Raw genomic sequence first — 24,465 nt, 5'->3', positions numbered from 1 at the left:
TCGTTATTTGATGTGTGTGTGTGTGTGGCTTCAGTACTTTCCTGCATGGCTGTGACCTCAGTAGCTTGATTCAGTGTTCTGCCCCTCCCCCTTGTGAGCCAGGAAGGAGACGACTACGAAGTCATCCCCAACAGCAAGTTCTTCGTTTCAAGGACTGGCAACAAAGACAATTCCTCAGCATATAATATCGACGGCAAGAAAGCCACATTCAAAGATGTGGGGATTCTGCTACGAAGCCATGGTATTGACCTTGACCACAACAGATTCCTAATTTTACAGGTAATTAATTATATTCTCGTTTACTCGCTCCACATTTGTTTTACTTTCAAACCCCCTCTGTTCTGTCAAACTTGTCCACTCGGGTTTCGCTGCCCCTCTGGAAAGCCCTTTTCACCTCATAAACGTAGAGTGGCTCACTCCAAGCCATGGTGTTGTTCTGTGACACTAGGGAGCAGAGGGCACACTCCTCTTCTCCTTGGACTGCTATAGCAGCGCATCATGGTTTGAAACGATGTCAAAAGTGTCCAAACCATTATGTGCTGCTGTAGAATTTTAAGGAAATTATTGCGATTTTACCTGAGGTCCACTGAGATGTGGCCGTGGACGGCGTCCCTGTCGGGAGGAGCGGTTTCGAAACGGGCCCTGCTCATGTACCTGCCCCGCTTTAGCAGCACGTAAATATTGGTGTGTGAGACTAGACCCCAACCCCAATGTTGGCAGTGCTGCTTCAGTGTGGCATGGTCACACACTCCATATCAAAACCGCCACGCTCACCTTTTCGGTTCCTCATTTAGCTTCTTTGCGATACAGATATGCATGTTTTTGTTTTGGAGTGTGAAATAAAAAAAAATAAACAATAAAAAACAAAAAAAAACATTATTTTTTTTAATCAAATGAATATTAATAAATTATTAATGCACACAACATTTTTTGTCAATTTAAAGCAAACATTCTCTCTGCACTTCAACACTGCAATTCTCCTTGGATTTCTGTCGTTAACTTAATCTCGTGTGTTTAGAGATTTGGGCATGTGAGTAGGCTGTGATTATGAGAAGAGGCTTGAGCCTGCTCGCTGTTCACTTTCCTGTCTGCTAAGGGGAAGAGGTCCATTTTGTGTTCTGGTCAGAGCAGAGGTTGATGGACCTCCCCTCCCCCCCACCATCATGTATTAGCTGCTTCCTGGTTGGATATAAAAAAGAGAACAGTTAAAAGTGGCCTATGCTGCTTTGTAGCTGGAAATGGTGAATATTTAACTTGACATTGGCCTTCCATCTGTCTTTGAATTCAATGGAGTCTGAATCTGCAACATGGTGGATATTGTTATATTCTAGCTATTTTTTCCATTCATGACTACCAGTGTCATAAAAAGTTAACTGGAATAGAATATTTAAACAGATGTTAACCCAGAGGTTTCTTGTATTTTCTACATTTAACTTATATCTTGGCTTCCACTACCTAAAAGGAAGATATAGAAAGAAATTTGTGTTCTAAATTTATTATTTAAATTTTTTTTAAATTAAGGAATATAAAGTGACATAAACAAGCCGGATTATTGTGTATTAACAAGTAGGGAATTCCTTACCTTATTAATGATTTTATGGTTCTTGCTGTTGTAAGTTGATAAAGGGATAGTGCAGCACTTATTTTAAACCAATCAGACTCGGTTGTGATGTGGCATTGTTTGTATATTCAGATTAACGAGAAAAAAAAGAAAAAAAAAAGACATTGAGTAGCATGGCAAATTAGCTAAATCGATGGGTTAATCAAAAAGTACATTTCATATTTTGCATGTTTTTTCTTTCTTTATCAGTGTGGTTGCAAGGCAAGCCACAATATCGTAATTAACTTTAATATTTTTATTACCTTTCCTAAATAGTTTTGTGGTGTTTTGAGGGGGTGGATCTACTTTGTACTACTTCTGTACTCATAGCCGAGATCTTTGAAACTCTTCCAAAGGGGAGAACTAGGCTGACTACATGTTATTTCAATGTCTATGAAGGCTTTTCTAAACATTTAAATTGTATAATAATTGTACAATATTATTATGGCTAATTTTTTTTGCCCATTAATCTGTATAATGTGGTGTGTTACTGTGCGTGTGCATTAACGTTTGTGTGTGTGTGTGTGTGTGTGTGTGGGGTGGTTTCTGTGTGTGGGGCTTTCTGTGTCTTGGTGTGTGTGGGGCTTTCTGTGTGTGTGTGTGTGTGTGTGTGTGTGTGTGTGTGTGTGTGTGTGTGTGTGTGTGTGTGTGTGTGTGTGTGGGTGTGTGTGTGTGTGTGTGTGTGTGTGTGTGTGTGTGTGTGTGTGTGTGTGTGTGTGTGTGTGTGTGTGTGTGTGTGTGTGCGTGTGCGCCCGTGGTCCCTAACTCAGGGGGAGGTGGAGCACATAGCCATGATGAAGCCCAAGGGCCAGACGGTGCATGATGACGGGATGCTGGAGTACATGGAGGACATCATCGGCTCGTGCCGCCTGAAGCAGCCCATCCTCCAGCTATCCCGGCGGGTAGAGCTCCTGAACGAGACCCGGGGAGAGAAGGTAGTTCAGCGTGAACATGGCCACCGCTGCACGCTACCCTAACCCTGATTTAAGGAAGTGGCTAGCTTCTAAAACTATTCTATTAATGCTCGGGTCACTTCAGCCCTTTATTCAATTGGCAACTAAGTAAAAAAATTTTTTTTTAAGTTTAACTTCTTTAAACTTAAGCAAAGTTGTATATATATATATATATATATTTTTTTTTTTATTTTTTTTGCAGCGAAAAATTGCAGAGCACTTCATTCAAGGTGGATAGGAGGTTGTGTTGTTGTCTGGTCCGGCGGTCTCGAACTGTAACGGTGCGCGTTACCGGGGTATCTCTGTGATCTTTCAGCTGAACCGCGTGAAGCTAGTGGAGAAGGAGAAGAACGCGCTGGAGGTGGAGAAGAACACGGCGGTGGAGTTCCTCACCCTGGAGAACGACATCATCAGGCAGAAGAGCAAGATCTTCCAGTACTACGCGTGAGTCAGCCCTCGCCGCGATGTCCGGCCTTTGTGTTGGGGTTTTGAAGTGTCACCAAAGGAAATTCAAAGCCAAATCGCCATAGTACTAAATATAATAACTGCAACTGCCCTTAAATGGTTATCAGTCGGCTTCTTCCTGTATTTTTGCAGTGTTTTCAAATTGCCGATCGGTAGCGGTCTACGTAATGGTTTTGAATGGCTTTGTTGTTGTGTTTTCCTGCCGTTAGTCACGACCTGCAGAGGCGTGTGGCGTGCAAAGAAGAGGAAAAGCAGAAGATCTTGGAGGACACAAAGGAGGTGACTGAGAAGAACACCAAGATCGCAGAGGACATGGAGAAAATGAACCAGGAGCTGAAGAACGTGGAGAAGTAAGCTCAATACGTCGCTTATGTTTTTGATCTAATCTCCCTAAAATTACAAATCACAAATGTGCATCGGTACGCTGCCTAACCTACATTTGGCAGCGTTAAATGTAAAGGCGCAGTAGCGTTCCCTGTAGCAGAAAAGTATACTTTTCGAACCGCGAGCGCGACACAGTGATAATCGATGAGCATATGTTTGATGCAAAAATTGCGACGTATACTTTTTTTGTGAGTGGATGAGCTAACAGGCTGGCCCTTCCCAGGAAGCAGAACAAACTGACTAAGTACATCGAGACCCAGAAGGCCAAGTTCAACCAGCTGGACCTGCACGACGTGGAGATGAGGGAGAAGAACAAACACACCAAAAGCAAGAGCAAGAAGGGGCAGAAGCAGCTGGAGAAGGACAAGGAGAAGGTGGGTGGTTTCGTAGACGATTGAACCAATCCCACTGGGCTCTCCTGCCACTGGTGTCCCTGTGTCCGCCGTGGTCGTTCCATGTCATACTTGGCCTTCTCCCAGTTCTGTGAAGGCCCGGATGTGGAAATCCCAATCTATAGGTTAAGGGGGCTAATTGTAGACAATTTTGAGACCAATTCACATAAATAAACATGGACTTGGGACGAAGTCAGTCCATTTCTGTTCCGACCCAGTTTTTTTTTCTTCTAGTTCTGTCTGCTGGCCAATAGTGAAACATGCTCCCTAGAAACACAATTTCCTTTGCCTTTAAAAACACACGGTCTGTTGCTCTGAAGCCTAGGGGAGGGAGGGGGCATTACCCCAGGGCGTACAGACTACCTATAGGTAATTAGTCTATTGTGTATTCAAACAAACCCTTTTTCCATCCATCAGTGGCTGGCTTTGGTTATAAACTTATGAACATCACTTGTAGAGTACGGTAAGTAAGAGAGTCTGCTTAACTGGGCATGGCTGTCCGGTTGTTGTTGGCTGCCTTTGAAATGAACTAACCAGATTTTCACAGAAAACGTTTTGACAGCTTGAATAAAGCGGTGGAATCGTTAATGCTGTAATAAACCAATCGAAACTCCCTCTTGGTAGCCTCCGCTTCACTTATTAACTTACTTAATCAAGTTAATCACTGGCTAAAAAAGGACAGCCAAATGGGTCCAGGCATGCGACATTAGAGGATGTAACAGTATTCTGGTATGGCAACGGGAAAGACTTTACCTTTTCAAATCATATTGTGTTTTCACGGCTTTTCTAACCAATGCTCCCTGATTCAACTTTTTTTCTTTTTACGAACAACCAAATTAGTAAGAAGAAAAACTGACTGTTGAAATGACCTAGAAATCCAGCAAACGAACAAACAAGTCCTCTGTCGGCGAAACGATCCTTCAGACATTAAAAAAGGGTTCAATAAAAACAAGCATCCAAGTTGGCCAGTCGCCCACCAGGGGTCTGTGATGCAACGGCCACTTCTACACCCGGCCGATTTGTGTGACCGGCTACAGTAATTACAGCTCCTTTTCTTTTCTTTTTTGGTCATACTTTTTGGTGGGTGCTCGGCTCACCCACCTAAACTCCCTCGAGTTCCCTGTTTGTGTCTCCCTGGTCCTCCCTCTCGGCGGGCCCTGGGGGGGGGGGGGGGGGGGGGCACAGCGGCCCCCCGGGGAGCCGTGTTCTGCTGTGTGGTCGTCAACTATGGCCTGGCTTGTGTAACACTCCCAGCAGCCTTCCTTCCTCACCCCTGGTTAACCCCACAGGGCATGGCCTACATTACTCCCTCTGCTCCACCACACCCACTCAACGGTTCTGCCCATCATAGCCAGGACTTATTGAGTCTTTATGCGCCGTTTTATTCTTCATCTTTATCTAACCGACTCTTTATCGGTTTCAATTTATGGTCTGCCCGTTCCCGATCTCTTGGTTGTCTGTACCCATGCCCACGTCACTCGGACACGGTGCGATCTGTATTGACCTCCGCGCTGGTTTCTTCTCCCCGGTAGCTGGAGGAGGTGCGCAACGTGCCGGCGAGCAGCGCAAAGACCATCGCCGAGGCGACCGCCCGCAAGGAGGAGCTGGAGACGGTCCAGGTCAGAGAGGAGGCGAAGCTGAAGGAGGTGATGGAGAGTCTGAAGGAGGAGACCAGCGGCCTGCAGCAGGACAAGGAGGTATTTGAACCTTCCACCCCCACAATGCTTCACCCACGCCTCCCTGCTTGCGTCATCGTCTGTCTAAACAAGTCGCCGGTGCTTCCTGTGACCTTGGTCTAGGAATAATTTGACCATCATTTTATGTGACTCAAAGATGCAGGAAGCCCGCCTACCCCCGCACATCTGCAGTACCATCCTGCATTGACGTGTTTGGATTTGAGCTAGGGTCGGGTGATGTCAATTTTTTTGAAACCGTTAAGGCCTCTCCCGAAAAAATTGCGGTTTATGGTCCAACCGTTGTAAAAAGCAACTGGTATCATGTATCATTTGGTATCACCTCTTGTAGCGGTCAATGTGCCTTGAGCCGCTACGCTCTCTTCTGCCACCGGGTGGAAGCAATCGTCTGCAAATGCCGTTTTCCATGAAGGCAAGGGATTTATTACATCAGCATTATGTCTGGCTAAGGGTCTCCTCAAACAGTGTGATTACGACAAGCAGTTTCGCCGTGAGATGGATCAATGTTGCCAGCCAGTTTGACAACAAGCAATAGCTTCATTTTTCATGTTTGTTCTCAATATTTTATGCATGGCGATTATGGTTTGAGGTAGGGCTGCACGATATGGGCAAAATATGATATCCCGATATTTTTTGGCTGAATGGCGATATATACGATATATATCTCGATATTTTCTATAGAGTGGGTTAGATGTTTTTTTTGTAAGTCAAAAGCCACATGTGAGATGTTGCAAGCACTTTTATTAAAACATAGGTCAGTATGACTGCAACATATGATTTTGTATCGTTATTTTCAACAGAATTGAATGAACATATTTATAAAAAAAAAAAAAAAAAGACTTTTTTCACCTTCTTCACAAAATAATCACCTATGCAACACAATATAAAGCTGTAGGTTACACATTAGCTACCATTAAGAGCATTGGCTTCGTCGCATTGTCCTGTGTACTACGGTGAGGGTTTCAGTGCGCCGTAACTTTAATCCCCCGCCCCCTCCCTTCTCCGTTCCATTTGGGAGCATGTTTTGTTTCATTTTGCTTGTTTCGTATATTTTAATTAATTAAGACCGTCACCAGAGGGCGCCCCCAACACATTTGCCGAGCGCCGGCCCTGGTTTCGGGGCAGAAGAAGCTGTCGGCCGGTGATGCAGCAGCACAGCCACGGAGTTTTACGCATTCCTCATACTGCACTTTGTGCCGCTGCTGTAAACGGTGGAACAGATTTGTCGTGCTTCCACTTTTAGTCGCAACGGTTTTGCTACACTCTCTACAGATGACCTGCAGCTGCTGCTCATCTGGTTTTTTTAAACCCAAACTATTTCCACATTATGGAGCCGTTGTTTCTCCTCTTTGAAACAATTTCGTCTCCCGCCGCCGTCTCGTTTTCTTTACGGGTATCATCCATGCTTGTTGTGTTGTGAGGGGGCGGCGGGGGTGGGAATGAGGCGTCTTTGCACACGGCACGTTCGGAAAGACAGAGTGGGAGGGGGAGGGGTCGCGCTCACAGTCTCCAAGGCAAGCGCTGTAGACGCTTGAGGGGGAAACTGACCATTTTAACGCATATCGATATAAACGATATTGTCAAATCTTGTATCCCCTTGGAAATTATATCGATATATCGTACATAGCCGATATATCCTGCAGCCCTAGTTTGAGGCATCATTTTACCGTGCTCATTCATACTCATCTTTCCTGCTTTTAAGGGCATGGGGTACGAAATGGGGTGTAAACCTCACTCTGATCAACATTTAAATTGCCTAAGGGGCTTTGATACTGAAGGCTCTAAAATGGCAGCTAGGGCCATCAACGCGAGGGACACAGTGACGGAGCCAATCGGAGATTCGCCCTGCCCTAATTTGGAAGAAGTTGGTTGAGAAAGAGACAAATTGCCAATAGATTATAGCCTGGCTATTGCCAGACCGAGCTCAATCGTAGATTACACGTCGTTCCGGGGAAGCTGGCGTCATTTTCTTCAGCACAAGAGGCGTGATCAACGGGCCTAGTTCAAATGACTACGCGATTGGCTGCTTGCCGTCGCTTCCCTGTCGTCGTTGTGTTAAACCAGCCAATAGCGCGGCAAGGGGAAAAGCCAGCTTGGTGATTCTCTCCCGCAAAAGCGTATCGGAAGCAGAAAGAAATGTATCGCTCTGCTCCGGACACTTCTGCGAGCTGAACTCAAACCGCCGGCAGAACGGGCGGGGCTGCCCAGGCTCAACAGATGAGGTTCTGACCGCGGTCGTCGTCCCCCCCCTTCCCGTCCCCCCAGGCCAAAGAGAAGGAGCTGATGGAGCTGAGCAAGGCGGTGAACGAGACGCGGTCCCGCATGGACCTGGCCCAGTCGGAGCTGGGCCTCTACCTGAGCCGCCACAACACGGCGCTCACCCAGCTCAACACGGCCAAGCAGACGCTGCAGGCCACCTCGGACACGCTGAAGGAGCGGCGCGCGGCCATCAAGGACCTGCAGGAGAAGATCCCGAAGAGCGAGCTGGAGCTCAGGACGGTGAGGCCGGACGGGTTAATCCCTTACATTCACGTTCACACCTGGGGTGTTGAGCAGACGCTGCAGTCCAGAGCGTCTTACAATAAGTGCATTAGTCAGAAGAAATAGAAACAACAATATCACTGTCGATACAGTAAGGATGTTAATAGAACCAAGCACTAACAATCATTAGGTTAACACATTCTCCGTGTACAGCAAAGATAGCTAGGATAAGACCCTACATGATGCTAAGTTCTATTTTAAAGTGCAAGGGCGTACAACACACAATAAGTGGGTAAGAGTTATGCAGAGTCTAGATGAACTCTGAACAGGGGTCCTGACGTCGGCAGGGAGCTCGTTCCACCACTGCGGTGTCAGAACGGACCAGAAGTGTGGCTTTGATGATGGGCAGCATGGTGCGTGGCGGACGCCCTGTCTTGTGGACGTGATTTGTGATCGTCGCTCGTGTGTGTGTGTGTTTGTTTTCTGCAGCAAGAGGGCGAGCTGGAGAAGCTGCTGAAGGTGGAGAACGACAACAGGGAGCTGGTGAGGGACATGAGGCAGAAGGTGGAGGAGGCCAAGAGCTCCCAGTCCTCCAACCGCAGCCGGGGCAAGGTGCTGGAGGCCCTCATGGCCCAGAAGAGCAGCGGCCACATCCCCGGCATCCTGGGCCGACTGGTGGGCACCCGGACACACACAGAGACGCACACACTCTGAGACTGACACACACTCTGAGACACACGCTCACAGACACACACACAGAGACACACACACACTCTGAGACTGACACACACACACTCGGAGACACGCATTCACACACACACTCCGACACACACACACACACACACACACACTCCAACACACACACACACACACACACTCTGAGACACACACATACTCTGAGACACGCTCACAGTGACACAGACGGACGTACACACTCAGACGCACGCACACTCGGAGACACGCATTCACAAACACACACACACATCCCCCCCCCCCCCCCCCATCAGCCGACGCAGGGTCGTGATGGCGCGGGTCGTGTGTTCTTCTCCAGGGGGACCTCGGGGCTATCGATGAGAAGTACGACGTGGCCATCTCCTCCAGCTGTGGCGCCCTGGACAACATCCTGGTGGACACCATCGACACCGCCCAGAAGTGTGTGACCTTCCTCAAGACCCAGAACATAGGGGTGGCCACCTTCATAGGCCTCGACAAGGTGAGGGGGGCCCCTAACACGTGTATAGAGATGGGTGTGGGTCATCAGCGAGAGTCATGGTGTGATCCAGATGCCCTCGGACCTGCAGCCCTCCCAGTTGCAAGTGGTGAAACCTCGCAGCTTTCTTGTGTCATTTCACGGAGGCGCGCCCCCTTTCGGTCGGGGCCCCCTTTCGGTCGGGCCCCCTCGGAATTCTGAGAGCGTACCGAGATCAGTGATGACGCTCATCAAAAATGGCTGTGCCCGTAAAGAGATTTATTTTCTTTGTATTTGTACCACGTTGGTCATTTTGATTTAGATTTTTAAATGCTCTTACATGCTTGATTACATTGGTACTTTATTCCGGTCCCCAATTTGCTGTGCAATACAATTTAAAGTTGTGATGTTTGTTAGTTTTCAAGCTAGATTGCTACAGAGGCTAATGTAGCTACCAATAAACAACGACTTGCTTATTTCGTGGCAGAATCACAAAGACGAACGGGAACGCTATAAGTGCTCCGAGACCAGAATTGATGTCAAAAGTGCAACTCGGAAGGCTGATGTCCGAGGCAACTGGATCACACGATCATTGTACTCGATGGGAGGGGGGGGGGGGGGCTCTGGTGGACGGTCTGATCCACGTCGCAGACTACACTCTGTGTCAGGAGTCTGTAAGGACGATGACTTGGCTCAATTTGAGTTCTGCTAAATGAAACCACTTCAGTATCTCTGAGCTCAAATCGTATTGGTGGGTTTGCAGCTGGAGTCTCTGAAACAAAGAGATCTCACTTGACGGTATCAATGTTTTTAGGTTGGGGGGGGGGGGGGGTGTAGTAGTCTAGTGTCTGTGGTTCTGGGTTCCATCCCAAATCTCCGACCCTTGCCTGTAGGCATCCTTGAGCCAGACCTCGGCATGCAATCGCACTGACGCGACTGACGCCTCTGGGTGAAAGAGTCGAACGGTGAACCTGAAACCCCCTGCGCTGCCTCCCCGTCCGCCCCAGATGAAGGTGTGGGAGAGGAACATGGCGCCCGTCACCACGCCGGAGAGCTGCCCCCGCCTGTTCGACATGGTGCGGGTGAACGACGACAGCGTGCGGCCGGCCTTCTACTTCGCCCTGCGGGACACCCTGGTGGCCCGGGACATGGAGCAGGCCACGCGCATGGCCTTCCAGAAGGACAAGCGCTGGCGGGTGGTGACCATGCAGGGGCAGATCATCGAGATGGCCGGTGGGTCCGCCTCACTCGGGAGGGAGGGAGGGAGGGAGGGAGGGAGGGAGGGAGGGAAGGAGGGAGGGAGGGAGGGAGGGACCTGGATGTTTAGTTTATGTTGATAACGGGGTCGCCACCATCAAACGTCAGCTTGCTTTGGTCTAATATAGTGGCGCTTTCAGATCGTTGGATCTACAGCAATACACCCTTTTTAGTTTAATACCGTCGACCAGACGATGGTGAATCCTGATGTTTAGCCTAGCCCCCGGGTGAGCTGCACCTCCCGGACGAGTTAAACCGTTTGTGGTCCTCCCTCCCAGGTACCATGACCGGAGGAGGGCGGGCGATGAAGGGCAGGATGGGGTCCTCCATCGGGGCCGAGGTCCCCCAAGACGAGGTGAGCTCCCAGCCTGGCCCTTGTCTTCATCACCATCATCATCACCATCACAGCAGGCCTTCACCCCCCCCCCCCCCCCCCCCTTATTCATGGCTTTGTTGACGTGCGTCCGTCCGTGTGTGTGTGTGTGTGTGTGTGTGCGCGCTCCAGCTGGACCGCATGGAGGTGAAGCTCCAGCAGAAGGTGGTGCAGCTGCAGGGCTTCCAGGAGAGGAAGCTGCAGCTGGAGGAGAGTGTGCAGGGCCTCCGACCCCAGCTGCGGGAGATGAAGAACACCCTGGAGAAATACTCCAAGAGCATGACGGTAGCTCGGCCCTCCTTCACGCATCGTTGGCTCTCTTCCCTCCCCTCCCCCCCCTTAGGTCGTTGCATATTGAATCGTTAACAATTATTTGCCGAATTCATTCATCCTTTTTTTTTAGTATATACTAGACGTGAACACTCCCTAGAATTAAACAGGATAACCCTTTTTGCCGGGATTTATTAACTTTTATCAGCGTGACGAGCGTCGCACGCGCAAAACAATATTCCGAGTTTGAGATGTCAATCGTGGGATATTGCCCAATATTCCGAGGTAGCGAACCAATCGAATCGCGCCATCTCAGGAGGTGCACGTGTAGCATATACTAACGTTGAATAGTGTGCACAGGCACGATCGGAACGGTTAGGGTGACCTCCTAATGAACGTTGAACTATGAGTCGATCAGACGTCGCTGCGACCCGACGGCTGACCGACCGCGTGTCCCTGTGGTTCCCCCCGAGCAGAGTCTGGCCGAGCAGGAGGCCCACCTGAGACCCCAGATCAAGGAGCTGGAGGCCAACGTGCTGGCAGCCGCCCCGGACAAAACCGTGCAGAAGCAGATGGAGAAGGGCCTGCAGGCCTTCACGAAGGGTGGGTCCTCCCGGAGACCCCGAGCCTCTCCCACATCACCTCTGACCGCCTCTGTAACTCACAGCGGTCGAACCTGAAGTGGACTGACCTCCTGGTGTCTCCCCTCCAGACTTTGAGGCGGCGTCCAGCAAGGCGGGGAAGGTGGAGGCGGAGGTGAAGCGGCTCCACACCCTGATCGTGGACATCAGCAGCCACAAGCTGAAGGCCCAGAGGGACAAGATGGACAAGGTCAACAAGGAGCTGGACGACTGCACCTCGGCCATCACCAAGGCCCAGGTGGCCATCAAGACGGCAGCGCGGTGAGAAGAGGCTCCTCCTCGCTGTGTTGCACACGCTGGTCCACGGCCAATCCCGGGCCTGATCCTCAACACTGTCCTCCTCCTCCTCCTCCTCCTCCTTCCCTTTCATTTCCTCTTCCTCTTTCTCTTTCTTCCTCTTTCTTTTCTTTCTCTTTCTTCTTCTTCCTCTTATTCTCCTCCTTCTTCCTCTTATTCTCCTCCTTCTCCATCTCTTCTTCCTCTTTTTCTTCTTCTTCCTCTCTTTCTTCCTTTTCCTCTTCTTCCTTCTTCTTCCTTCTTCCTCTTCCTCCTTCTTTCTTCCTCTTTCTTTTTCTTTCTTTTTCTTTTTCTTTCTCTTTCTTCTTCCTCTCTCTTTCCTCCTCCTCCTCCTCCTCCTCTCTGACCCCAGCAACCTGAAGAAGTGTGAGGAGTCGGTGAGCCGGCTGGAGGAGGAGCAGGAGGAGAACAAGAAGACGTTGGAGGAGCTGACCGCGCTCCTCATGAAGCTGGAGGAGGAGGCTAAGGAGGTGATGAAGGCCTGCCAGGAGGCCGAGGTGAGTTCTGCACCACTCTAGTGGGGGGGGGTTAGTGTGGACCACAGTGGGGTTCTGGGTACTACAGCGTCCCCCCGGTGTCCCAGGCGGCGCTGCCGGAGGTGCAGCAGCAGTACCAGGCGGTGGTGAACCAGATGAAGGGCCTGCAGCAGCAGGAGCACGCCCTGCAGGAGGAGTCGCTCAGCATCCGCCTCCGCATCGAGCAGATCGACGCCACCATCTCAGAGCAGGGCGGCAAGATCAGCCACTACCACAAAGAGGTGGGGCCGGGCCATTTGTACATTATTGAACGGGATTTCGATTTTGGCGTCAAACGATCACAAAACTAATATAATCGAGTTTTCGATTTCTTTTCATTAAATGTTTTACAGAAAGAGCAGAACAGCTGGATGCATATCTGTACATTATTTGAACATTTTCTTTTTGACCACTGTGTATTTTTTTTGTATGTTCTTAGTTACAAAGTGTTCTTTGGGAGGAACACGCTGAATAAATACCGTATTTTCCGCACTATAAGGCGCACCGGAGTATAAGCCGCAGCAGCTAAATTGAATGATGTGTACATATATAAGCCGCGCTGGAGCCCGCCGCTTAAAGGTCGGGGGGCGCGGACCGGTCATAGAGCCCATAGAGTTGGTGGACTGTAACCTGTAAAATCAATAGATTTAGGAGGTCCCCTAGTGGCTGTTAGCTGTAAAAATACATAGATTAGCCGCACCGTTATATAAGCCGCAGAATCGAAAACTGGGAAAAAAGACGCGGCTTATAGTCCGAAAATTACGGTACATGTTTTCAAACACAAAAATAATTGTTGGAACAATCGCGATTTCAATATTGACCAAAATAATCGTGATTATGATATCGAACCGATGAAGGGCGGCTCGTTTTTTTTTCCATAATCGAGCCGCCCTACAAAGAGGTGCCGGGGCCTTTATGTGGGCACGTTTGTTTATCCCGGCTCGGCTTAAGGAGAACGGGATGGTTGGACACGTCTGTCACCCTCGGCGCCTCTGACCTCCCTCTCGTCTGTCGCTCTGCCGCAGGCCTCCAAGCTGGCTCTACACGCCATCGGCGACAAGCCGGCCGAAGAGCTCCCCAAGCTCAGCGCCGCCGACCTGGACGCCATCGCCGACCCCAACGTCCTCACCAAGAACAGGGCCCTGCTGGAGGCGCAGTGCGCCCAGATGAAGCCCAACCTGGGGGCCATCGCCGAGTACGAGAAGAAGGTGGGTCGGTCTTCTAGAGCGAGGATCAACACGGCTGTGGGGGCCCTCTGTGAGGTGCTGCGCGTTTAGAGACCGCCACTAACCCCCCCCCCCCCCCCCTAGGAGGAGCTGTACCTGCAGCGCGTGGCCCAGCTGGACCAGATCACCGGCGAGAGGGACGACTTCAAGCGCAGCTACGAGGACCTGCGCAAGCAGCGGCTCAACGAGTTCATGACGGGCTTCAACATCATCACCAACAAGCTGAAGGAGAACTACCAGATGCTGACCCTGGGGGGCGACGCCGAGCTGGAGCTGGTGGACAGCCTGGACCCCTTCTCCGAGGGCATCATGTTCAGGTGGGACCCCGGTCAGACCCCGCCCCTCGGCGCCCTCTTAAAGGTGACCCAGTATACCACCGGGTGTGAGGGTGATCAGCCGTCACGAGCCTCTTCTGCCATCACTGGTGGGCCTGTGCCGATGTGTGCCGGATGGATGAGCCCGGCTTGCTACAGTCCACTGGGTAGGCTGGCAGAGGGACCCATCCGGGGTACATCTAGGTGGACACGCCCACCTGTGATGTCAGAAGAGGCCGATTTTCAAAACGGCTTTTAGCCGCTGATCCCACTCACACCCGGTGGTCTAATGTGTCACCTTTAAGCCAGAGCTGCACGGATCCAGCTGTCGCGCTCCAGGGAGGCGAACGGCGCCTCACTGGCTCGGGGTAGTTTGATCCGTGGGGCTCTGACTCTAACCGCCGCCTGCACTCTGACTCGTAGCGTGCGTCCGCCCAAGAAGAGCTGGAAGAAGATCTTCAACCTGTCTGGGGGGGAGAAGACGCTGAGCTCTCTGGCGCTGGTGTTCGCGCTGCACCACTTCAAACCCACGCCGCTGTACTTCCTGGACGAGATCGACGCCGCGCTCGACTTCAAGAACGTCTCCATCGTGGCCTGCTACATCTACGTGAGTACCCCGAGCTCGGAGGGTGGGGGGGGGGGCAGGGTCATGCTGGGGCCGGGCGGATTTCCTCCAGGATCAATAACACACGGCCCGTGTATTGTTCCAAGAACTTCACAAAACGTGTTTGCAATTGTGTGAGTGTGAGCAACGCTGCAGCTGCTCTGCTCTTGTCAACCCATCAGTTCGCCTCTATTGTGAAACGCAGGACTGGTCATCGGGCTATATTGGGAAACCACCTGCTTTTGGTTGCTAGGGTCAAACTAAGTACTAAACCTTCTTTTACTGCTGGAACCGAGTTGGCCTTTTGTTTCGTAGCACTGTTGATTCATATCTGAGGGCAGTCGTGTGGTCTATGCTGGTCCTCACTGGCTGAACGGAGGCTGACCTGGTTCAGTCCTGTGGTCTATGCTGGTCCTCACTGGCTGAACGGAGGCTGACCTGGTTCAGTCCTGTGGTCTATGCTGGTCCTCACTGGCTGAACGGAGGCTGACCTGGTTCAGTCCTGTGGTCTATGCTGGTCCTCACTGGCTGAACGGAGGCTGACCTGGTTCAGTCCTGTGGTCTATGCTGCTCCTCACTGGCTGAACGGAGGCTGACCTGGTTCAGTCCTGTGGTCTATGCTGGTCCTCACTGGCTGACCTGGTTCAGTCCTGTGGTCTATGCTGCTCCTCACTGGCTGAACGGAGGCTGACCTGGTTCAGTCGTGGGGTCTATGCTGCTCCTCACTGAGGCTGACCTGGTTCAGTCCTGTGGTCTATGCTGCTCCTCACAGGCTGAACGGAGGCTGACCTGGTTCAGTCGTGGGGTCTATGCTGCTCCTCACTGAGGCTGACCTGGTTCAGTCCTGTGGCCTCAGCTGCTCCTCTCCCTCACTAAGCATTTCCCCCTCACTGTGTCTCGTCTCCAGGAGCAAACCAAGAACGCCCAGTTCATCATCATCTCCTTGAGGAACAACATGTTCGAGATCGCCGACCGACTGATTGGCATCTACAAGACTCACAACACCACCAAGAACGTGGGCATCAACCCCAAAACCATCGCGTTCAAGGACCACGGGGGCGTCACCGCCTGAGGCCGCGGAACTCTTTTTAAACCCCTTTTTAAACCATGTAAATAGGTCATGTCGTCTTTAATCAAGTCTTTCTACTGAACTCTTTATGTTCGACTCTGCTGCTCATGGCCACTGCATGCTAACTGTATGCAGCTGGCTACTTTAATAAAAAAAACAATATTAAACTCTGAACTGAATGTCTTTACTGATCAGACAGAAGGAGATGTACATGCTGGCCAAGTAGAGCTGGATGTGTATTGATCCCAGGGTGTCCGCGCATCCTTTCTAAATTTAAGGCCTTAAAGTCTTAAATTCGTTACAAATGTCATATGCTGGTTTTAAATACTGTAACACAAGGTCTTAAATTTGTCGGGGCATGACTTCATTTTTTTTTTTTTTCTCGTGGGACTTTTCAGGAAGGACATGTAGAGGCTTCTTTCTTGCTAGCTGCATATATAAATGATTATCTGCGTGCTTGCTAGCTAGTCTGCGACAATGGGTAGGTGAATGAGTCTCATTGAGTGACACATTGGGTTATAATACACCGGGATCCCCCCCACCATCGCGTGTTATTAAAAAGGTCTTGCATTTGACTTGCTGAAACCTGCAGATACCCTGATTGATCCTTCACGGGCGCAACAATCTATATTGGCGTGCTATGTTATGCATGCCGCCACAAACAGTTTCATAGGTAAAGTATTTAGCCGTCTGTCTGGGAGGATCTGAAGTCACCCCCCTAGTTCCTGTAGTCCAACCATACCAGGGTCATAATCCTTAACCCGTTGCCATTGTGGACTGTCAAATGGAAATAGCAATTCTCTGGTACAAATAAACGTTTATTAGGTTTTTAATCGACATACAAAATATGAACTGGAGTAATGACGCCTCCATATCCAAAATCCCCACATCTACATGGTTTCCACACAGTTTACTTCATTAAAGGCATTGAGCTTATACATGGAGATTAAGGCACACGTGTGTAAGGCAGTGCATGCAGAGGCCACTGGACAGGTAGTGTGCGCTGCCATCCTAGCAGTGTTACACATTACATAAGCACGGGCTTAGTTTCACACCTCACTGTATAACTGCCCCCAACCAGGGCAGAGCTGTAGTCCAAACTCAGTCTACATATCAAACGCTTTGCTTAACTGTCATAATCCTTTAGGCTATATAAAAAATATAATTAATTGGATATGTATATATTTTTATAATATATAATCTTAAAATATATTTAACTGTCTATACAATATATATAAATGATTAAATACATTTGGGTATTCTATATATTTATATATATAATATCAAATATAAATACAAATATTTATAAAAAATGAAATATAGGTCAAATATATACCCTCAAAGAGGACTTCAGTATGTCAGGGTTTTAAACTATCAAACCACCTCCTTGAATCTTTAATTACACGTGATGTATGAAGAAATGGCAGATACATGTCGACGGATATAATAAAAACGTTTGTGCAATTCTCAAAAGTCCTTCTGAGTGAACTCCTCTAGAGGTTCTCTTCAGCGCCCAGCGACACTACCCCCACCGTGCAGTGAGGACAGAGGTTGAGAAGTCTCCATGAAGGAGGAGTATATCTATGAAGGAGGAGTCTATCCAGGAAGGAGGAGTCTATCCAGGAAGGAGGAGTCTATCCAGGAAGGAGGAGTCTATCCAGGAAAGAGGGGTCTATTCAGGAACATGAAGAGATCTTCCACCGCCTGCAGAAGGACCTCCATGGTTCTCTGGATCTGCGTGTGCACCATGTGCACCACGGCCTCCTCCCCTATGGGCGTGGTCAGTCCACTCCTCCAGTCTTCCAACAGGTGCCCGCAGACCAATAGGCAATAGGCTGCCAGGGACATCAGCAGCGACAGCCCCACGGCCAGACACAGGCGGACGGGCAAACTTTCCGGACCCTCTTGATCCAGACCCTCAGTACCTCCAGTACCCTGAGAACCTCCAATACCTCCAGTACCTCCAGTACCCTGAGTACCATCAGTACCACCAGTATCTTCAGTACCACCAGTACCCTGAGTACCTCCAATACCACCAGTACCCCGAGTACCACCAGTACCACCAGTACCACCAGTACCCCGAGTACCCTGAGTACCACCAGTACCTCCAGTAGCAGCTGGACCGGCCTCGGCCCCGGGCCCCTCCCCCTGAGGTCCGCAGCCCACCCAGGGTACGGGCGCCTCGCCCAGCGCCCCGAGGCCCACCAGGGCCCAGCGGTCCCGGAGGAAGTCCCCAGCACGGGGGGCGACGGAGGGGGCCGCGGCGGGGGGCAGGGGGAGCGCCGTCAGCCTCTCCACCCTCTCTCGGAGCAGATGCACCTGCTCCAGGAACTCCAGCGGCCGGTCTTCCTCCTGGACCGACGCCCCCAGGGTCAAGAGGTCGCAGTGCTCCTCCTGAAATCATCCACACCTCAGTACAGTCCGGTCACTCTGTCCCCTCACTTCACCTGGGTAGTTTAACACCAGTGGCCCATAGAGTTGTTCCGGTACCAATACCAGTCTCGGAAATTCCTCCGGTACTTCCTAAAATGCGGTTATCGGGTATCGGCGAGAAACCAAGTCTACGCACCGATCCGATACCATCAGGTGACTCATTTACTAGTACACAGGCAAAGAACATCACAAACACGTACGGCTTTAGGCCGCATTCGTTAACGGCCCGAAGTGGAAACGTGCCATCTCCCTGACCTACTCCCTGTCCGTTAGTACAAATGTATTATAGTTATAGATTATAAATGTCAATGATCTAGTTGAGAAAAATGTTTGTCGACAGTAAGTGAACCGACTTTAAATCCCTGTCAACTTAAGAGAACCCTTCAATAAGAACGAGTGCTATCAGTAGTACAATACTAGATGATGTATCCGCATGTATATACTCATTCGGCCGATACTCAAGTTCAGGAATCGGTATCGGGAAGAGAAAAATATATGGGAACGTCTCTAGTAGGGATGCACCGAAATGAAAATTCTTGGCCAAAACCGAAAATGAGGAAACCAAGGCCGAAAACCGAACAATACTAGATAGAAATTATTATGCCAATTATTAGTACCTACCATTGCATTTATGGCTATGACTGTGTACCAACTTAATTAATGTAATTAAAATTAAGGCATTGCAATTTTTGCCAATCACTATACGTGGGTCTTTCTTTGAAAAAAGTATTTCGGCCGAAAACGGAAAATGCGCTTTTGGGGCATTTTCGGCCGTAATTTTTCGGTGGCCGAAAATTCGGTGCATCCCTAGTCTCTAGTGTCCCAGGGCCTACCGCCAGGCTCCGGGCCGACACGATCAGCGGGTTATAGGCCCGGTCCACGTCAGCGCTGGCCGCTTCCAGGGCCACCAGGCAGGCCTCCTTCTTCCTGCGCAGAGTGAGCTCCAGCTCCTGGAAGTACTGCTCCACGGCCAGGCGGTCGGCCCTCAGCAGACCCTCACACTGGGCCTTCCCCTGGTCCAGCCGCTGCCCCAACTCACACACCTGGAGGGGCAGCGACATGACACGGTTACAGACCTGCTGTCACCAACCGGCACGATGACCTTAAACCTGGTACATTACACGTAATGATACTATAATAATTATAACCTTGGCTTTGTTAATTATACCTGCTGTTTTTTTATACAACCAATTAATTTATAAAGCACACAGAGGACTGCCATCCAATTTAGTTGTTTCCTGTGCATGACCACCTTCTATTCTATATTCTATTCTTTGTGTACACATGGTCTTTCTGCGTACGGCTTTAACTAAAACCACTCAGTGTTTAAATAATATAAATTAATTTAAAATGCATCACATTACGGAGGAGGCCGTCTCTCAGGGAAGACCCCGGGGTTTGAACCCACAGCCCTTCGCTCTGCAACTAGTGCTGGCCCAGCCTCGATGAGAGGTAGGACCGAGGTCCTGACCCACTGAGGTCATAAAAAGATCCCAGGGCACTGATCGCAAAGAGTAACCAGGGTTTGGCTAAAACTGCCCAACCAGGCTCATTAATCGGCCCCCTAATCATCCTCCTGTATGATTGGCTGACTCATTAACTCCCTCACTCTCCACCTCAGGCTGGTGTGTGGTGAGCGTTCTGGCGCCGATTGGCTGCCGTGCATCACCCCAGTGGGTGCTACACCCTGGTGGTGGTGAGTGAGGCCCCCCCCTCCTTCACTGTACGCGCTTTGAGTTTCCAGTTAAAAAAAGCGCTTCATAAATTCAATGAATTGTAAATTATTAATGAATCAGAGGAGACGAACACAGCCGGGCCCACCTGGGCGAGGCGCTGCTCCGACAGCGCGGCCAGCAGCTGGCCCAGCGTCTGGCGCTCCCGGAGGAAGGCGGCGTGCAGGTCGTCGATGGCGTGGCCCTGGTGCCGGCCCACCGTCAGACACAGGCCGCAGACGGGCTGGCGGTCCTGGACGCAGTACACGTTGAGGGGCTGGTGCGGGTGCTCCGGGCAGCAGGAGGGGGCAGGGGGCCGCTCCTTCTGGTACTGAAACGAGGCGAGGGAGGGGGGCGACAGAGGGGTGAGCCCCAACCAGCAGCGTCGACCAGACCCCCACGGCCGGGAGTAGAGATGCTCCGATACAGATTCCTAATCTCGAGTATCGGCCGATACCGAGTATTGATAGAGCCTCTAGTATTGTGTTTAATAACAGCACTTGTTCTTATTGAAGGGTTCTGTTAAGATGACAGCGATGTACAGTCGGTTCACTGTCTACAACATTTCTTTCAGAACTAGAACAATTACATTTTATAATTATTAGGGCAGAGTAAAGATTAAAAGTATTAAACGCAGATTATTGGATTAATCACACTTTTAAAATTTAATTTGAAATCCACTCCAATTGAAGTTTAATGAGATTATTCATGGGATGACATTCATACCAAAATACTTAATAAGCAAAAAAAACTAGACAAACTGATCTTGAGGGAGTTTTATTGACTCACTCAGTGTGGGTTGAATATGAAATTTACGGAATACCACAGATTTCGGAATTGTAAACAGACGCCCAGACAGCAAGCCAACATTGCATAAATATTGATTTTCCATCTGAATCATCATTATGGTTGATATTGAAATTTCAATGCAAAATAAATGTTGGATCACCATAACCATTACGTAACATTTAAACAAGACTACTAAGTCTGTGTGAATCTCAAAACAGAGAAACAAGAGCAAATGATTCACTGGGGGTTTGCATTTAAAATATTTTTAAACAGTAAACATTGGTCACTTGTCAGCTTCATCAGCTTATTCCCTTTCAAAGAAAAGTATACATGTTCATCTTACAAGCATAAATAAAGACACCAAGTCCCTCTGTCATGACTTTGTAAGATCAAAATTCTGGTAAAACTTCCGACCCTTGGTATTATGTTTATTTAAAATTCAAAAATAAATAGATAGGTAGCCTAACTTATTAAAATACTAAAGACACTAATTCCCATCTGCCACTATTCCCCTGTTTTTTTTAATTTTGTCTACCTGTTACAACCTAACCCGGTAGTGTGGTAGGTTGTAACCAGTGCCGCCGCTCCCATAACGCGCACTACGCGCTGCGCGTAGGGCCTCAAGTCCTGAGGGGGCCCCCAAAAAAATAAATAATAATAATAATAATAGGCTGTCTCTGTTTACAAAGTAAAGTGTGTAAATATTTGTGTAAATAGTTTCTGCTTGTCAATCTTTGCTTAATAGAAGAATTTTTCTTACTTGTATACTTCTGGTTTTAAGTTTGTATTTATGGATAACTATTAAATTTAAAAGATTTTGGACATTCCAATACTTGTGTGTACTGTATGTATGTTTTGGCTGTTCTGTGAACTGTGTTTACAAAGTAGATTTAACTTTTGCGTTTTAATAAAATGTTAAACTGGCAGAAACCAATTCTTCAGTGGGGGGGGGGGGGCATAAAGGAGTTATGCTTAGGGCCCCAAAATAGCTAGCAGCGGCACTGGTTGTAACAAAGGTATACATTGAATTTGTCATAATCTCACAAATTCCGTGATATAGTTGAGATTTAAATGGTTGCCACTTGTAGCAGACAAATGTGGGTACTTTGCCTAAAAGGTCCAACTGTAGTTTTAAAAGAAAATGTAGTTTTAGGTGCAGAAGAAAAATGTGTTACACTTAAACAGTGTGGTGTGGTCAGTGTTTTAGGCTACGAGTAGAATAAACATCAGAGTTCGATGTTGATTTAATGTTTAACGGATTGTAGATTTGACTTAGTTTCAATGACCTTTTGCTATCTGGGCTGTCACCTATTGCAAGAGGAATTGAATGTAAAGTAAGTGGAACTCAAGACAATTTTTTTTTTTGATATGCGTGTGATATATATTTGATAAACGCATTAAAATAAGATTGCGATTGCGTTAAGATAGAGGAGGCGTGTTTAACGGCGGCGGTTTCCTCCTACTTTCTCCACGATGGCTCGGAGTGAGACGTTGACGGGCAGGGCCTCCACCCCGGGGGGCGCCAGCTCCACCAGGCTGCGGCAGTTCGGGCATTTCAGGGGACGGGGCCGCCACACGGAGTAGTTGACGGAGGACAGCAGAACGCGGTCCAGGCAGGCCTTGCAGAAGGTGTGGGAACAGGGAAGAACCCGGGGGTCACAGAACAGGGAGTAGCACACGGAGCACGTGAGGTCCTCCTCTAGGTCTTCCATGGCGGCTGTGTGGAGCCGGCCTATAGAGGAAGATGGAACCAGGAGCGTCATCTCCAGACTCCCAACACACTCCCTTCATTTAAACAGGCCCTCCACACCCACCTTTTTAAGATTGATTCACCAAAATAGGGTAACCCTACCCTATTTTTATTTTTTTATCTCTCTCCTAGATGCCCTGTCTTACATCAAACGCCATCCTTTTGTCTTCTGGATCTCGAAATGTTTCGTTTCCCCCTGGTTGAACTGTTGCTGTTGCTATATAGCGCGGTGTGTCTGAATGTTGACGCAATATGGCCGTCGAGGATTATAAGATAAAGATATATAAAAAAAAATATATATATATAGGCCTGTATAAATACACATACACTTTAAATGTGAATAAAGCTTTTGTAATTAGTTAAGACAACTGCATTTTGTTAACTGGCTGTTCGTCTGGAGTGATTAAATAGGTTCCTGAATCACTAACTTGTTCTTTGGGTCAGTGGGAGTTCCAAGGGAATTGAATTAATTCAGGCTGAACTTTAGTGTTGCTGTGGGCTCCTGCTCCAGTGACACACAACTCGGCAGCAACAACACAACACTGGTCTCTACGTCCAACACACACACACACCCGACCTCTAACAATCCGCCTGGCAGCCATATCGGACCCCATGTCAGACAGACCGTCTCGGACACAAACAGGCTCCGACAGAGTCCCCGTTACCCGCCCCATACCCATCGTCACACTTCAGACTTGATACGGCGTTAGATCTTGTTCTGTAAGGGTTGGTTGTCATACTACAGAATGTTTTGTACCGCACGAAACAATACATTCGCGACGACACCTTTCCAAAATGCAGGTAAACATTAAACCAGTGTTGGAACTTTGGATCTCCAGCACAGAGGGGACCACCATACACAGCGGAAAACCTGACCGAGCCGACCCCGGACCGGCCCAGACCCATCCCGGACCACCCGACCCAGCCAACCGCGGATCAAGTGTCGTAGGTCAGACCGTGTCGGTAACAGGTCAAAATAAAGTCGCCATTACAACGACCCCCGAACGCAAAGGGTAGAATTGGTTTGACAACTGAACCCTGAGTCACTCGGGTGGCGGACGAGGGCTACTCACCGACGAGCTGTTTCAAGCAGGCTGTCTTCCTGCCTGAGCTTTCGCTTCGATCTGTCGATCCACTTGCAGAGCGCATGCGTATAAACTGACCAATCACATTAGAGACTCGTCAGGTTTAAATTCGAGTGTTTTTTTCCATACCTTTTGGTTTTGATTAACTCCACTCAGGAATACGGGGTATATGCACAACTTCTTAAAACAGTTCAAGCATCTAAAAACTGCGTGATCCACAGTCATAATATAACGTGGAAGCTACATATATGGAAGACATTCCTGTTACTCTACAATGTAAGAAAGCACATATACACGACTATTTAGGAATAAATTACACACACACACAGGGTTGAGTTTGGGTTTCACTATTTATTTTCTCTTAGACAACCTATCACGTAGCAGCCCATCTCCCGACAAATCGAGCCCCACCTTTTTTTCTACCATGTCATAAATTTAGATTTGAAACCACTTTTTTTTTTGCCAACAAGGAATGCTGCAAAAAAAGACCCCAGGTTCAACAGAAGTTTATGACCACAAGGTTTACCTTTTCACTACAGTGTTTCTCAACACAAATAAGATGGGGAGGTTCGCTTTACCCCTAAGGTATAGAAGAGGGGGCTTGGGGGGGGGGGGGGAGATCGCAAGGTAACTTTCAATGGGTCTTTTTTTAAAAGAGAAACGAAGGATAGCTCCATTTTGACACACGGGGCACCTTTAACCCTTGAGCAAACGGGGGGGGGGGGGGGTTGCAACCCCTTTTAGTTGAGCTGATAGAAGCAGATACCATATCACCGCTTCTGGAAAACAAAAACAGTGTCAATCTTTTCTTTTCTCTACGTCTCCCTAAAAACGCACGGACAGAGAGAGGACCGTGTGGGGGGGGGGGGGGGGGGCTCTGGATCGCCGGGGGGAGAACCTGTGGAACCATCACATCGACCCACAGACATTACTTTGCAGAGTATGTGCAAAACGGTGGAGCTTCTGTTGAGT

General features: G+C 49.0%; 2 protein-coding genes across 3 annotated transcripts in view; one reads left to right on the top strand and one right to left on the bottom strand.

Annotated features, from left to right (window-relative positions):
• smc4 (structural maintenance of chromosomes 4) overlaps window positions 1–15,921 on the top strand; it is a 19,908-nt gene extending 3,987 nt beyond the window's left edge. For both annotated transcript variants that reach the window (XM_056610942.1, XM_056610943.1), the window contains exons 5-24: window positions 103–279; window positions 2,371–2,535; window positions 2,870–2,997; window positions 3,228–3,368; window positions 3,626–3,776; window positions 5,327–5,491; window positions 7,754–7,987; window positions 8,459–8,644; window positions 9,021–9,182; window positions 10,166–10,391; window positions 10,694–10,770; window positions 10,921–11,073; window positions 11,535–11,661; window positions 11,771–11,960; window positions 12,349–12,493; window positions 12,580–12,753; window positions 13,537–13,719; window positions 13,822–14,054; window positions 14,475–14,658; window positions 15,563–15,921. In XM_056610942.1, coding sequence (XP_056466917.1) covers window positions 103–279; window positions 2,371–2,535; window positions 2,870–2,997; window positions 3,228–3,368; window positions 3,626–3,776; window positions 5,327–5,491; window positions 7,754–7,987; window positions 8,459–8,644; window positions 9,021–9,182; window positions 10,166–10,391; window positions 10,694–10,770; window positions 10,921–11,073; window positions 11,535–11,661; window positions 11,771–11,960; window positions 12,349–12,493; window positions 12,580–12,753; window positions 13,537–13,719; window positions 13,822–14,054; window positions 14,475–14,658; window positions 15,563–15,727 — 3,366 coding nt within the window. In that variant the 3' untranslated portion in view covers window positions 15,728–15,921. The remainder of the gene's footprint in view (window positions 1–102; window positions 280–2,370; window positions 2,536–2,869; window positions 2,998–3,227; window positions 3,369–3,625; window positions 3,777–5,326; window positions 5,492–7,753; window positions 7,988–8,458; window positions 8,645–9,020; window positions 9,183–10,165; window positions 10,392–10,693; window positions 10,771–10,920; window positions 11,074–11,534; window positions 11,662–11,770; window positions 11,961–12,348; window positions 12,494–12,579; window positions 12,754–13,536; window positions 13,720–13,821; window positions 14,055–14,474; window positions 14,659–15,562) is intronic.
• trim59 (tripartite motif containing 59) lies at window positions 15,437–24,465 on the bottom strand. Its single transcript, XM_056610955.1, has 5 exons — window positions 23,482–24,465; window positions 22,122–22,390; window positions 19,979–20,200; window positions 18,991–19,200; window positions 15,437–18,118 (listed from the first exon to the last, which is right to left on the bottom strand). Exons 1-5 carry the CDS (start codon window positions 23,555–23,557, stop codon window positions 17,378–17,380), a joined length of 1,518 nt encoding a protein of 505 aa, XP_056466930.1. The 5' UTR covers window positions 23,558–24,465; the 3' UTR covers window positions 15,437–17,377.

This window comes from Gadus chalcogrammus, chromosome 16, assembly GCF_026213295.1.
Source record: "Gadus chalcogrammus isolate NIFS_2021 chromosome 16, NIFS_Gcha_1.0, whole genome shotgun sequence".
In the NCBI taxonomy this organism is placed as follows: domain Eukaryota; kingdom Metazoa; phylum Chordata; class Actinopteri; order Gadiformes; family Gadidae; genus Gadus; species Gadus chalcogrammus.
Note: the sequence above shows the minus strand (reverse complement) of the source record. Positions and strands in the feature narration are given on the sequence as shown.